We start from the raw sequence: 15,223 nt of genomic DNA, 5'->3' as shown, positions 1-15,223 counted from the left end.
TATAGTCAACCATTACCTTTATTTCTGCTTAAAATAAAGCAAACAGGTATTAAAGAAACTTGAAATAATGAAATAATATAACAACAAAAAACATGTACAAATCAACATTTTAGCTTTTTATAAAATACATTTGGTGTGATATTCTAACTCATGTCCTTCACATCTAGCCTCATTTAGACTTAACATGTATCTGTCTCCCCCTGCTGTAAAACACAAGGTAAAACAATTTGTTGCTGATTTCATAACACTTTTTCATCTTCAGAGACCAAATTCAATTGTTACTGTGAAAGATTCTTTACCCTAAACCAATTTTGGGCCAATGTCCATCATGAGTACAATCATTCACTTCAATGCTATTGTTACACCATTAAGCTCATGGCACCATTAAGAGCTCAGTTCAGTTATAACTTGGTGAGGCGCAGAGTGTTGAGACGCACTGAAAGAATAGTGGATCCCTCTGCATAGCTAATCTCTCGCAAAATCCCATTCCAGCACGAGTCTGACTCATCATATCTGTGGGAAACATAAATATGTCAGTGTTTGGTGCCCTTATAGCATCATTACATAGCATACAGTAATACATATTCAATCTCAGTGCCTGTGATTTGACTTGAGAGGGCCTTTCGGATGTTAGTGTAAGTATAGGGAAAGAAAGGGAAAGTATAGGAAGTTAATATTTGTAGTCAATGATTATGTCTTCTCAGGTATTTTCTCATATTTTAAGTTCGGTGTTATTCTATATTTTTCTTATTGTCAACCAATCTCAGGAAGAGATCTAAACCAACAATAATTTACATCGTCTGTGGGACTCAGGCCCAAGCCCATTTGTCCCCACTAAAGATGTACAACTTTAAAACATTGTTGTTTTACTTTCTAAAAAGACTCGGTAATTTCCTAAAACAGATGGGCGCTGTAGTTTAAAAAAAAAAAAAGATTACTTACAGGAGATAATAGTTCATTTTGGGCATCTATTTTCATCTGCAGATGATTAATATGCATTTGGTGCTCAAGTTTGAAAGGAGCTTCCTCTTTAGCACAGAGGAATAAGCTATGGCCAACAGGCAATATTTGTCAGTGTCAATTAATTGTTTGCTTTGTTTAATAGGATTTGTTAACAATTAGAAAAAACAGAGAATATACCTGGATTTATCCTTGAAGGTTATTCATTAAACCTGTGCTTATCCTTTGGGCCAAATCTATGAGCTCATCTTAATTTGAGTGTGGCATCAGAATTTCCTTTGCTGTGTTTGAATTTTTCATACTTGTTCATTTGAAACATTATAACTGGCCAAATCAGGGCAGTACTATGTCATTTTACTTGTAGGATGAAATCTCTTAGTAAAACTTGTTTTCATTACAACTACTGTGATCACAATATAATCACTCATCATGTGTACTGTGCAAGTGAAGGGGGCTCTCACCTCCAGATGTCAGTCATCTCTGTTGGGACGGGCTCCTCACTGGTTTCACTGGGCATCATGGCAAAGCCCCCCACAGCGTACAGGAAACCTCCCATTGAGATCAGATTGAGAGAGCTGCGCTCCTGAGGGAACTCTGTGAACTCAGACCAGCTGGAGCACACACACACACACACACACACACACACACACACACACACACACACACACACACACACACACACACAAAGAAGTGATGATGGGGTTAAATGCGTCGCTATATTACTGTATGATGCCCACAGCAACAAGTGCTATTTTATGACCTAATGATCTACTCTTTGCGCTCAATGAGTCATTCCACTTCTGTGGACAGATGCTTCACCTCATAACGATGAGATGAAGCGGGTAATATAGAAAAATCAGTTGTCTCACTTGTTGGTGGCAATGTTGTAGACCTCCACAGAGCTGGTGAGGCCTTCGTCTGTGACCCCCGTCACTACGAAGATCTGGTCTTTGTGGACGGTGATACCAAACAGGGAGCGGGCCGTCTTCAGAGGAGCCAGGTCCTTCCACTCAAACTTAGTGGGGTTGTAGACACAGACTCTTCTCATGCATTTCCTGCATGAACCATTTAATACAGCGTGTTAAAGGGGTTCTCCACTAATTTTATACATGAAGTTCAGTTGACCCGTCACAAGGAGAACTACTCAGCCTTTAAGCACCGTTGTATAATGTTTTCTGTTGGAAGAAATAACCCTGACGTTGTCATGAACTTGAGGCGTGGAGTTCAAAAGAAGGGGGCATTTAGGAGGTATGGAGGGTTTAATAAAAGATGCTGATGAGTTGCATTATGGAAAATGGAGGATCCAGCATTTTTGAAACTTGACCCATTCTAGAGACTAAAGGTCAGGATATCTCAGGCTCTGCTGCCTCGATTTTGACTTTTTTTTAAATGTTTCTCTTGTGAGTGTCCCCTAAATTTAACAATGTGCAATACTTAATCACTGGAGTAAATACTGATTGGTTTAGTTGTTAAATGTCAAACTCTCTGTGACATTCAAAGTGATACTGTTACAAAATGAGTCATAGAGTTGTACAGAATAAATGATGATACCTCAAGGATTTGGTTGCCAATATGATGGCACTGTCAAAAACTGTACATTTCATACTGTACAGGTATTTCTAAATGGACCCACAGTGTGAACATACAATCTTGAGGTGTAATCAAATGATAGACTGCCACATACTTGCTTTTAGACTTTCCTCCAATGACATAGACAAGACCTTTGTGTGATACGGTTCCATGACCATACACTTCATAAGGCAGAGGGTCAGACTCTCCCCATTTGAATGACCTGTGTACAAAAATGTTGATACATCATCATGAATTGATCTTATAGATGATAACAGTGAATCTGCAGACTCATACAGCAACAATTCAAAAAATGATGGAGATGCTAAAGAATTCAAGAAGCCAAGCTGGTCCAAATAAAACTGAACGAAATGTATCTCAAATTTGCAGATTTTTCAGATAAACTGAATGGCTATGTTAAAAGTTGAGAAATTCTCCAACTTTTTAGACTTAATAAATCAATGAACTCGCTGAAAAATGCATTGTCACAAAGCTGTTTTTCATAACAGTATCATGGAGATACTTGGTTTTTACAGTAAAGTAACTTTCATGTGGCATTTTATGTCAATTGCTATATCTATCAAACGTATACGTAATGTCTTTAATGTGACTATGAGAGTGATGGTAGTACACGTCATCTGACATCTAATGGGAATTTCTGACTATTTAAAATTAGGCTTGATTAGTGATCAATAGAATACATTTTCAGAAAAGACGTGCCTTGCAATAGCGCAATGGAGTGTTTTAATTTAGATAATGAATACAAACAAATCAGTAGTAAGGTTAAATTTGGAATGTACACTCACTGTCTGTCATAGATGATGACTGAGTCCAGGACATGCTCGCCGTCCTTGAGTTCCTTTCCTCCAACAACAAAGATGGAGTTTTCAGCTTCAGCCAGGCCGAACAAACAGCGAGGGTTGGGTTGTGACGGCATCCCTAACCACTCTGAACTTACTGGGTCAAACTGGGGATGAAAACAATGATATGTGAGAAATTGAGAGGCCCAAGGAAGAGAAATTAAAAGATAAGTGATGTGTTTTTAGGTTACAAAGAGCCACTGATGGCCGTCATGACTCACACACTACCTGCAGGAAGTAAGAGCTGAATGGTTCGTCTTTGTCCTCCTCGTTGTAGAGAAGTCCTCCGACAACAAACACCTGGTTCTCCTTGGTCACAAGGCTGCAGTGGTTCTTGGGAATTTCTGTGGACTCTGAGACCACAAAGCATTCGTTTCCTACCGGGTCATAGGCCACAGTCCCTGTGACACTGATCATAAGTATCAGGTCCAGCTCAAACATCCCAAAGCGAGGGTTGTTGTTGAGTATTCCAGGCAAGTACCCCTCCTCCTCATCGTCTTCATCCTCACTTCCTTCTCCCTTCTTTGCCTCGTCACTGCTGGGCTTCCTGGGCTTTGGGAGACGCCCCCTGTGAGCATCCCTGACGAGATCCAGCTCCTTCTTTATGTCCTGGCTGAACCGAAGGTACTGGTGACACTCTACTTTCTCTTTGAAGTAATTCACAGGTATGAGCCTGAAACGGATGCAGTGCAACAGCTCTGGCAGGTCCTTAACGCGGTTTGTCTCGTCATGTCTGACCCAGTCCATCAGAGATTCAAACACCAGCTCCTCCCGCTCAATGTTGAGGGCGTCAGAGGTGATGATGATGGCCAGTTCGCTCGGGCCCAGCTGCAGGAAGTCCGGGTCCCTGACAACGACGTGGTAGCGTTCGCAGATGAACTCTCTAGCAATCAGAGTAAGCCTGGGACAATCCAGCAGAAGTCCCAGCCTGAAGATAGCCAAGCAGTTTCCCAACACCAACTTCTCTTGGAGGTAGGACACACATACAGAGAAGATGGAGGGGATCTGGTACATGTTAGCAACAATGAAGATATCCTGGACGTTCTGTTCTGTCAGATTAATGTCAGAGGTGTACAAGTAGCGCAAGATCATCCCCATAACACCTGGCTCCACATCTTTGAGGACAATCTCATGCTTCTTGCTTTCCTCCAGGTCAGACAGGAACATGGCCTTGAAGAAAGGGCTGCTGGCAGCCAAAACCAAGCGGTGGCAGGGAAACTTCTGGTCCTGAATTTTGAGTACACAGTCCACGAACTTGTCATTCTCTAAGAGGTCACACAGTCCGTCCTGAAGCAGGGTCTGTTGGTACATCCGAGGCTGCTCTATCGGGTCTATAGTCATGGCAGCCATTTTGTTCTGTCTCCTTGCCCTGGTTGGGTTCCGTGGGCACCCTACTCACTCCCCACCACAGAGCAGGACTGTCAGGGTACACAGGGCTGCTCAGATCGCTGTGGACAGTCTCCACGGGTTGGTTGGTTGGCTGGTGGCTGCAGCTGTCCCTGGCCGTCAGTCACTCTGTAACTCATGGGTATTTATAGACAGGACCCTCACAAAGTTGAGGAATCCATTTTAGTGGACCTATCCACTCCTGCACCACACAGACCCCCACAACAGCTGAGTGACTAAGCACAGGGGTGACAGCGTGTTAAATCCAGCAGGAACTCTCACCAGACAGTCTGACTGACTCTATTACTTTGATATTTTCACACACACTATTTAAAAGTATATTTTTTCTCAGAAATCCAATAATGACTTTTATTATAGTCGTATAGTAAAAGTAAATACACTGGCTACACTGACACTGAGCAGTTTATCATATTGCATGTACATAAGTGAAGGTACAGGACAGTATATAGTGCATATTGGTGTGTTGTTCTTGGAAAATTAGCATGTTAGATAATAAAACTCTTCTGATTTTGAAATTGTTTTGTATTTAACTAAAGGATAAATATAGAGAAAGGGGGTAGGACCTGAAAAGTTTGTTATGAACTTCTTCCTACTCCTTTTTGAACATGGGAATTTCTAATTTGAATTACTTACAATAATTTTGGAAGATCATGCTGAGAAGTACATGACCTTATTAAGCTGTCATTTTAATTTTAATTTTATATATGTATGCATTTCTGTACATATATTTTTATTTTATATTTTTTACATTTTCAAAATAAACTACTACTACTACTACTACTACTACTACTACTGACACCAGAAAATAGCATAAACCCATGCTTTAGAACAAAAAACACACCATGCATGGGCACAACACCTAAATATATTAAATAAAATAAATTCTTCACATGGAATTATTATGAGACATGTTCACACATTATATTGGGTAGTATGTGGAATTTGTGTAATCACTTGTACATAATAATTCGATCCAGAGATATATGTGATAAACAACACTGGCACCTATTGGCTGAAAATGAGATAGACACCAAATTTAGTGGGGAAACAAGAAGAATTTATGGAAGATTAATTATTATTATTGATTATGATTAAGTCCACCACTTTCACTCATACATACACAGACTGTAAATTATTTCCCGAACAAAAAATACTTTTAAGTATAGTGTCCATGCCTGAAATGTTCTTTAATATAAGGGGAACAAAACACGATAGATTAGAGGATACAAATACTGTATATTAAAAGCACTGCACACCCACACATTTTTTTCTAATTTTTTTATTGTTCTGGCAGATTAGTTCTCTGCTCAGGTTGAAGTTGCTGGAAATTACATGATGTCACCAAACGCAAGCACTTATAAGAATCTAGCTTTTTCATACCAGACATTTTGACTTGTCATAGTAGGAAAAGCACAACACTAATAACATTTAACTGTTCCCAGTGACCCAGTAAGCCATGCCAGTGTGACAGTGAACCAGCATGCATAATACCAGAAACTGAAGCAGCTAAATGGAATTTAGCCATCATTAATATTATTATTTACACCTGTTTTTTTGTGAAATGTCAACGTGAAAAAGGATTATGGTGAAGGTGTATATTGTCCCACCCTACTGGAGAGTGAGGGCGGTGTCAATTAAGTTCAGATGGTACACGCCCACACAGTCCTGAGAAAAGATCTAATCAGGAAAACTAAGTGGAAACACCTGTGTGGGTGACCCTACATGTTTTTATCATGCATGTGTTAATTGCAGTCCATGATCAGCTTTGGTCAAACTGGGGCATCTTGCTGCGATTGTTTTACTTTCATACAAATAAAACCCAACACGGCATTACTAGTAACCTACTAAAGCATTTCCATTGATTTAAACACAATTATATTGTTAAAATGTTTTAATGCAGGCTGTGCTTACCCATCCAAGGAAACAACAATACACTCGTTTTAGTCTCATCTCCATACTGCAACAAAACAAGCTTATACTTGTGCCACTTTTGGATGAAACTAAACTTTATTTCAAGTCAAACATTTGAACACCTTTGAATAAAAACCCTACAATGAGAAAAGGTATAGGCTACACGTTTTCTCTCTCTGCCTGCTGCACTGTAGCCAGACAGCAGGTTTTGGTGACAGGCAAGATAAGAGTGACCCATATTCGCTTAAGGGTCTATTGCCTTTCATAGCGAGTGGGGGGACCTGGATCATGTGTAAGAGGGTGGAGGGAAAATGTCACAAATACAGTAGTGGCCTGGTAGTGGAGTAAAGCTGTCGTTCTCTGGACGGTTGAACTACATTCAATTTTTCAGCATTACAAGCGATCTAATACATTCTCCCTCAACTTTAAAGTAGACTATCCTATACATTGTGACTTGTAAATTGCTGTGTGACATTGGAGCAAATTTACATTACAATCAGCTGCAAGTTATGTGGAGGACCTCCACAGCACCCTTTGTTTATTTTCTTCACTGCACTTTGTGTGTGGCACCCTGATTTCAAGTTTTAACCCTTTTAGTAGGGTTAAACATTGTAATGATTATGATTTAATGCAAAATTAAGACACCATCTCACTGAAAATAATCATATTGACGATGATTATAAAAAAGGAAGAATGTCCAAATCTGAGAAGAATCAAAAATGAACACAGGAGACAACCGCGCAGAGCAAAGTAGTTGTTCCTTTACAATACTGTATGTCTTACTATTAATAATATACTATTAGGTATCATTTGTTAAACAATCTTTTGTTCAGATAAAATACAAATACAAAATGCACCATCGGTGGATTTGTGCCAAAGGATGTGGCGATTATCTACAGCAAGTGCACTTGAGGATATTTCACAGTTCAAAACATTGCCTCGCTTCTGACAAACAAAAGCAAAAACACAGGCTTGTGAACAATACAGGTGCTGACTGGCTGTTACAGTCTGGTTAGGTACAGTTCACAAGGCCGTTGATGGAACAATGTGAGGGGACTGTTGACCGTGAAGTCTGTGACAGTCAGTTATTTTCTCCCTGTTTATTCTGCTTTTTCTTTGCCCCCATCTACTGGCTTCACTGGCTCCGGATCGTCCAGCAGGGCTTGTTGTCTCTCCCTTTCCTTCACCAGCTGCACGCCACAGTAGGTCACAAGTAACACTGAGAGGGAGGACAGAGGAAACCCTGGAAGAAAAACACAAAGAAGGATAGAAAGAGGAAGTGAAGGGGGAAAAGGGAGAAGACAGTAGAGTTTAAAGCTTCCTTCATATTGTGCTCGGAGTAGATGTTCATCTGTAGATGAACAACCTCTACGTTTGCCAATGCTCTGATGTTGTTATACTTTTATTCTATGTGAAAGAAAGCAACAAAGAAGACGTGATATCTGGAGGATGGCGGCCCTTGAGATTCTGTCGCTTTTTGATGTCTGTCGAAGTTGTTCTCGCTTTGACTAGAACAGACAAAAGAGCCTTAGTTTGGTTTTATATAATACACCCTTGTTGTTCCCCACCTTTGAAAATCAGTCGTCTTCCCACCAGTTTGGCAAACTCCAAATTATTCAGGGCGAGAACGTTGTAGAGTACAATGGTCCAGAAGTTGGCAGCATTGAACACACCCCGGATCCTGCGTGACATGGCTTCACCCATCATACGCTAGATGCAGCGGACAAAGGTGCATTAAGGGACATGGTACAAAATGACACATAGCACAATTCCATATATTCACTGTGGGTTTAAAAGAGTGATTGTTTATCTTAATGTTTCTCACCTCTATGGTCGAGAATGGCGGAAGGGAGAAGAGCTTGGCCACCCACAGCTCAAAGTTTAGGCCAAAGCAGTTGAAAAAGGACCAGATGTAAACCAGCTCACACGGGCCCAGCCACAAGGTGGTGATAGCGAAGGTGCAGAAGGTTGCCAGGAGCTCCTTAAAGATTTGATCGTGATCCCCGCCAATATAGTCATAAACGTACCTGCAAAAATTACAACTCAAATTCACCTTAATGAAGAACCAAAATCCTCCTATATATTATGCTGTAGTTTCTGTCATTTAAACCCATGATTCCAAACTCAAACACTCACTTGCACAGCCAGTCATTGATGCCTCTGTCAAAGTGTCTGAAAAAAAGACAAAAGACATTTTCCATGTAAATGTTTTACACAATTTCAAGGTTTAACATGGTCAACAAAGAAACACAATTATTTTCTTAAGACTGCACACAAGTCAAGTCATACGCACGTCTCAGCGAAGACATAGAGCATGGTGATACACTTGGGAGGCTGAGGAGGGTCCAGGTGGTCCAGTGTTGCCACGGTGTTGATGACACCAAACATCATGGCGGCTTTCACCCAGTCATAAACCAGGTTGGAATAAGCCAGACCAGCTGCAAAGGTACACACGGAAACAAAGCAAACATTGAGAAATATTAATAAATCATCTTCTAATAGAGTGGTAGATGATCATGTTTGATAAAGCACATAATGCTTGGAGGCAATGTTAGATATTAGCCCTTAAGTAGATATGATGCGAGCAGGTCATAATGACCAGAGCCACATGAAAACAGTGTGGAAACATAAACCTAACTCACCCAGACACCAGTCAGAAAGCTTGGTGACCAGCTTCATGTCATTGGGGATTGTCAGAATGTAGAGGTAGTGGAAGAAGACGTCCACCGCCAGAATAACTCCCAGATGCACCAAAGCCTTGGTGGTGATGTTCCACATCTCCCTGTCCTTGCGGGTCAGCTGGGTGTTGTTCACCTTTGGAAATGAATACATTCTATTTTGTGAACAAGCCGTCATTGTTTTGTAAAATGATTATGACCATCCCAGCATCTCAGCAGGTGTTTAACCAGATTAGGACCAAAAAAAATACATATATTAAAAATGATTTAGAATGGGCACATACTGTATACTCGATTAAAAGACAGCATTACAGCAAACAAGGTCTTTCTCCTGAAGTGTTTTCAGCTGATGGTTGCTTTATCTTGTCATTTTCTGCTGTTTTAATTTGATGTCTTTATTGTCTTATCATAAATGTTTTGATTATGTGTTTCTATGTTGAGCACTTTGTATTGCATTTCATGCATGAATTGTGCTATATAAATAAACTTTATTATTATTATTGTTCAGATCATAAAACTCCATACAGGTAATGTATGTGTGGAAAGTCATTTTAATAAAAGTGTTCATATGCCTGAAGTCTTTGTTTTCGGTCTGCACCTATGGCTTTAAATTGAGTTATACAAACCCATGGCATTATGTGTGGGTATTACATGAGCCTTAAGGAGTCTCCGAGTACAATGTGCACTCATGATGAGTGATGGCTTAATAACTAACTGTCAAATTTCAGATGGCTGCTCACTTTTCACTTTTACTCATTTTTCCCCATCACTTTCTGTTAATATCCTCACCTGGGCATGAAACCTGTCAAAAGTCATGATAGGTCCAAAGAAGAAGAAGGGGAGGTAGAAGTTGTATCTCAGCAGGTCAGAGAATGTGTAGTTTCCGTCTTTTTTCTCACAGTTCTCTAAAGCAAAGCTCATACAGCGCATGATGCTGAAGCCGCAGCCTCCATAGAACAGGATGTCTTGCAGGTCAAAAGAGCCGGTCACCAAGGTTTCCTGAAGAAGGAGTCACTCATTCTGAGCCTCACACATCATCGTTTTGCGCATGGACAATATCTCTAGGCTACCCCGTATTTGGCTTGACTGTTGCACATTGAAACAAAGACTTTACAACAATATCCCCTCACCTTGTTCTCAATTATATATTACTATTGTTAACATTATCATTACAATAAAAGTAGAAGAATAAGTAGAAGGAAACCGTCTTTTACTATGTAATTACTTATGTTACCATTTTATCATTAGCCTACCGTACATATATAATAAAGTCTTATCACGTTCAGGCTCCTTTATTGCATTCGTTTAACATGAGCTGTAATGAGATACAAATTCCCACATCTTATTCTATATCAGACGCTCGAGCGTTCAGTGTTTATGCATCTAAGGCATGAAAGAGCCTGTCCTCTGATTTGAGGTTTGAACCTGGAAACGCCGACTCACCTGCCAGGAGTTATAGGGCTCCAGCTTGAGGGAGGCCAGCGTGGTAAGGCCGGCCACAAAGCACAACCATTTCATCTTTACCAGGGCGACGCTGTAGAGTATGATGCAGTGAGACAGAACCAGAGCCATGAAGGTCCAGCCCATCGTGATCAGGACTGCCAAACCACCGTACACACCAAAGATCAAGGATCTGTGCTGTGGGTAAAGAGGGGCCAGCGTCAGTGTAACATCATGACGGGACTATTGTACTATTCATGATTTAATGCAACACACGTGCAGAATGGTGTTACAACAACACTGTTGCATCTACTACAATGGATATACTTTAGGATGGAAAAGTTAAATTGTGGAGAAAGCACATCAACTCTTCTGTTCATGTATTAATGGTTTGAATGAAACACGTGACAAATGTTATACATTGCACAAGTTTATTAATGTTACCTTACATCCATGTATGCCAATCTTCATTGTAAGCATGGTACAAAACAGAAAACATGTTTAAAACACATTTAACTGTTTTAAATATGTCATGTAAATATGTATTCACAGGAAAGAACAACTGGTGCACTCAACAGACAGCATGCAACTTATGCTGAAGCATCAATTCTTATGTGTTAGACCTTGGGGTACAGTGTGACAAATTATATTTTGCTCAATAGAATAGAATAGAATTAAACTGAACATGATTGAATTACTTGTACAGCCCAAGGCCTACTGTTTACAATGTAGCTTTGCATTTAATATGTTTACACCACATATCAAATTAAATCTGGTGCATGGTCTTTATTGGAGCAAAGCTTCAGTTCAAAACACACCCAAACACACATGTATGTGTATATATGCACAATAAATAAATACATAATATACACATAATAAGAGACATGCCATTATACCTGTATGCAATCAGATTAGAGTGCTAATGGACATTCATTTACATGTACGCACCTTTGGAGCGAGCAGGGTGAATATTTTCGCAAAGATAACATGACCGGTGAGAGCAAAAAGGATATGATTGCGGAATGTAGAGAACCACATCATCCATTCGAAGTCTGCAACATCCTGTGGCAAAGGAAGATGCATTGGTAACACACGACAACCACTCTCTTTTGACATCTTGCATCAGTAAATCCAATTATAGAACACAACGAGATACACAAAGGGGATTATATATGAGAAATTTACCATTTTCCTGTCAAAGTAATGCCATCCTGGTTTCACACTTTCTTTGAAGGCTTTTCTGTTTACATTCTCTGAATAAAGAAGAAAACAGGATATTCACCAAACAATATGTTGTGTTTAATCAATAAGCTGTTGGGTCTTCTAGGTTGAGCATTTTTTAAATAATCATTTTGAGGAAAATGTGAACAGCTTTGGCTTAATTGGCGGATTATTCACAGTGAATTTAAAGTGTGAGAGCACATTCAGTTCATTTGATAACATCAAATATTACATAATACAAAGCTTTCTATTTTTGAGGCTGACATCTACACTCATTCGGTCATAATCTGGTTGTGGGAGATTAGTTCACTGCATAAAAACGTTGACACCGAAATGATAATAATAAATATAATAAAAATCAGAATCATGGCAGTGATGTTGAGACATTCAGTACACGGCAACAAATGCACCTGTACAGTAGCTCCTCCAGCTTTGTCCGATTACACTAATGGATATGAAAAAGGATATCAAAAATGTGAGGGTCAGTCAGGGAAAGCCTCTTACTTCTGGGAACACAGCCAGGCTTCTATTACGGGTATACAGTGCTACTGTAGCATGCAGACCTGAGCAGTATAAATGCCCTGAGCAGCCAAATATGACCAGTTCAAGAGAATTGAGACAAAATGATGACTGACAACATGACTCTGCCCTGGCCAATCTGACTGCACAGACTGCAACAGACAGTACCATTCACCAGGTCACACTCCATTCAGATCAGTGTGTTAAGATGATAGTTAAGCATTTCGCTTTCTGAATACATGCAAACATTTGGCAGTATTTCGGGATGAACTGTTTGGTATTACTTGAATCAGTGCAATTGAGTCTTAGTCTGAAATATCTCCATCGGGAAAATAATTAGAAAGTAATTGGACCATCTTTAAATTGTCTTCATATTAATAGGAACGTGCTGGAATTCCTTAGGGGAGGGGAGGGGAGGGGGAGTTGGGTCTCTTTTAGTCTGCTAAATGTGCAGTTTTGAGTTAAATAGAGCAGTGTTATAGGTAGGGGTCTTGTTTTTTAAGCACATGCTAATATTAAATTACCATTGTAACATGTTAAGTGATTTTTCAGTGAGATTTATTCTGACTGAAAGTGTTGACTGTGTGTTTTTTTTTTTACTCATAAATTTGGAAGGAAAGCTGCTCAAAATGTGTCAATTTGCTCCAGCTCCGATAAATATGAATGGACTTCAGTGAGCATCAATCAACTCTAGAATTGTGTTACTGTACAGTATGTGCTTTGGACTTCACTTGACATGTCGTGCACTCACCACTTGAAGCTTCAGCTATCCAACTGCCTGCCCATATCAAGGCCCCGGCGAGTACAGCTGTGTAGAGATACAGCTCATATCTGGGGAGGGCAGCCTTGATCCCCATAGTGAATCTGTCTATGGAAGCCTAACGGGTTGAAAAGCAGTCAGCAAAACAGTATTAAACCTGAGTGAAGGCAAACAGTAGGAGTATGAAGAAAAAAAACAGACTCATCTGAAACCAGCAATGGATGATTGTGAAAATGTGGTTAAGGGCTTTATACAAAGGTTTATTGAACCATTTTTCTTTTCTTTTTAGATGTCACTTATTATTCTGAAGGAAACTGTTAAGTTTTAGTAAGGGCTGAGACATCAGCACCTTGACGGTGTTGTCTCAGAAATACGGGTTGGGCGTAGCAATAAAAAAATTACTAAAAAGATGACAGAACACAAAAGGTTTTGAGGCCTATAAGCAGTATATACTACTGTATTACTGTAGATTGTTCACTTTAATCATGAGTACTATTCATATGAGAATAGATACCCTTAGAAATTATTTTACAATTAAGCCCAGTGGGAAAATGCCTGTACACAAAAACACTATACACCCACAAAAACTCATGTTGATTAAATGTAACACAGCATGTGCCAACATGCATCAACACAGGTTCTTCATGACTGATACAGACCAAGGTGTTTTAAGGAGGTGGCATTTTACTAATAAGCCTTTAAGATCGACAGGGCAGTGACTTAAATAGTACTGCAGAGCTCTGGCTCCTCGGAATCAGCATCGTCAGCTGCGCAACCCTACCTCTTCTTCCTATTATAGCCCTTGCAGTTGGTCTGCTGTACAGCAGGGCAGCTGCAGTGCTATGTTATCTGAGAGGCGCTGGGGATTCACTTCACAGAATAATTAGCACTGACTGGAATGACCAAGAATGGTACATCGGTATAGGAAAACAGATTAAACAGTTACTTTCCAATGGAGAATAACGCACTTGCACCTGGTTGAGTGTGTGTGTGTGTGCGCGCGCGTGTGTGTGTGTGTGTGTGTGTGTGTGTGTGCGTGTGCGAATGTATGTACGTGTATGTGTGTGTACGTGTGTGTGTGTGTGTGTGCGTGTGCGTGTGTGTCAGGCTCATGTCACACTCTGAGTTGAAGTTAAAGGAGTTGGACTAACAGGTCCTGTCCATGCCAAGATGTTACCATGGCTAAGCAGGACCCCAGTAAAGCGTCCTGCAGACAAATACTGATTTACTGTTTGACTGCTCCATGCATACAGAGCAGATAACACACAGGCGTTTTGCTTTGATTGTTATGCTTACTCTTATATTTAACCCTATGTACAATTAAAACAGACTTGTTTTTACTAACCTTGTATCCGCTTCAAACTGTCAAGATGAGGGCAGCAGTGTTTAGAGACCGACTCTTCAATATAAATAATGAATAAAAGAAAAGAAAAGGGGGTGGCGGTGGTTACTGCAGGTTTTCTAATTCATCCGTCTTGTGGGGGCTTGCCGCTGCTGCTGCCTGCGATCACCAGCCTCGGCCAGTCAGGATGTTGCGGACTAAACGAAAGGAGGAGGAGGAGGAGGAGGAGAGGAGAAGGAGGAGGAGGGGGATATATTTATCCTCGCTACTGCACCGCAGTGAGGGGGTGTCCACAGCGAGCCCATTACGAGCGCAAAACCACTATGGGACAATGGGTAAAATTGAGGAGAAAAGTAGTTGCATCAATCAATAGCAACATAGTATGCCATGCCAGACATGATTAGAGGGACATACCTCTGATGATCCTCCAGTCAAGATATATAATGCATTAGACTTGAGAAGACATGCAAATAGCCTATAAAGAAAAAAATAAACTGAAGAAAATCTCATCAGAATCAGATTTATTGGCCAAGTATACTTACATACACAAGGAATT

The 15,223-nt window shown here is 40.2% G+C and overlaps 2 protein-coding genes across 3 annotated transcripts; both read right to left on the bottom strand.

Annotated features, from left to right (window-relative positions):
* On the bottom strand, window positions 1-4,963 carry LOC114566095 (kelch-like protein 40a). The gene is made up of 6 exons (XM_028594445.1): window positions 3,618-4,963; window positions 3,336-3,496; window positions 2,645-2,752; window positions 1,830-2,015; window positions 1,422-1,571; window positions 1-513 (listed from the first exon to the last, which is right to left on the bottom strand). Exons 1-6 carry the CDS (start codon window positions 4,737-4,739, stop codon window positions 402-404), a joined length of 1,839 nt encoding a protein of 612 aa, XP_028450246.1. The 5' UTR covers window positions 4,740-4,963; the 3' UTR covers window positions 1-401.
* A 1,709-nt stretch (window positions 4,964-6,672) lies between these two features.
* On the bottom strand, window positions 6,673-14,864 carry hhatla (hedgehog acyltransferase like, a). 2 transcript variants are annotated; one of them, XM_028593856.1, is made up of 13 exons: window positions 14,671-14,864; window positions 13,317-13,443; window positions 12,011-12,078; window positions 11,774-11,887; window positions 11,270-11,290; window positions 10,829-11,023; window positions 10,175-10,384; window positions 9,350-9,521; window positions 9,001-9,145; window positions 8,844-8,879; window positions 8,533-8,734; window positions 8,276-8,417; window positions 6,673-7,950 (listed from the first exon to the last, which is right to left on the bottom strand). In XM_028593856.1, the coding sequence occupies exons 2-13, from the start codon at window positions 13,420-13,422 to the stop codon at window positions 7,808-7,810; spliced, it is 1,554 nt and encodes a 517-aa protein (XP_028449657.1). In that variant the 5' UTR covers window positions 13,423-13,443; window positions 14,671-14,864; the 3' UTR covers window positions 6,673-7,807. The 2 variants fall into 2 exon arrangements, with proteins under 2 accessions (XP_028449657.1, XP_028449658.1); XM_028593857.1 differs by lacking the exon at window positions 11,270-11,290.
* Window positions 14,865-15,223: the final 359 nt, after the last annotated feature.

The sequence above is a fragment of the Perca flavescens genome, chromosome 12, assembly GCF_004354835.1.
Source record: "Perca flavescens isolate YP-PL-M2 chromosome 12, PFLA_1.0, whole genome shotgun sequence".
NCBI classification, from domain to species: Eukaryota; Metazoa; Chordata; class Actinopteri; order Perciformes; family Percidae; genus Perca; species Perca flavescens.
The sequence above is the reverse complement of the archived record's forward strand: the minus strand, read 5'-3'. Positions and strand labels throughout refer to the sequence as shown.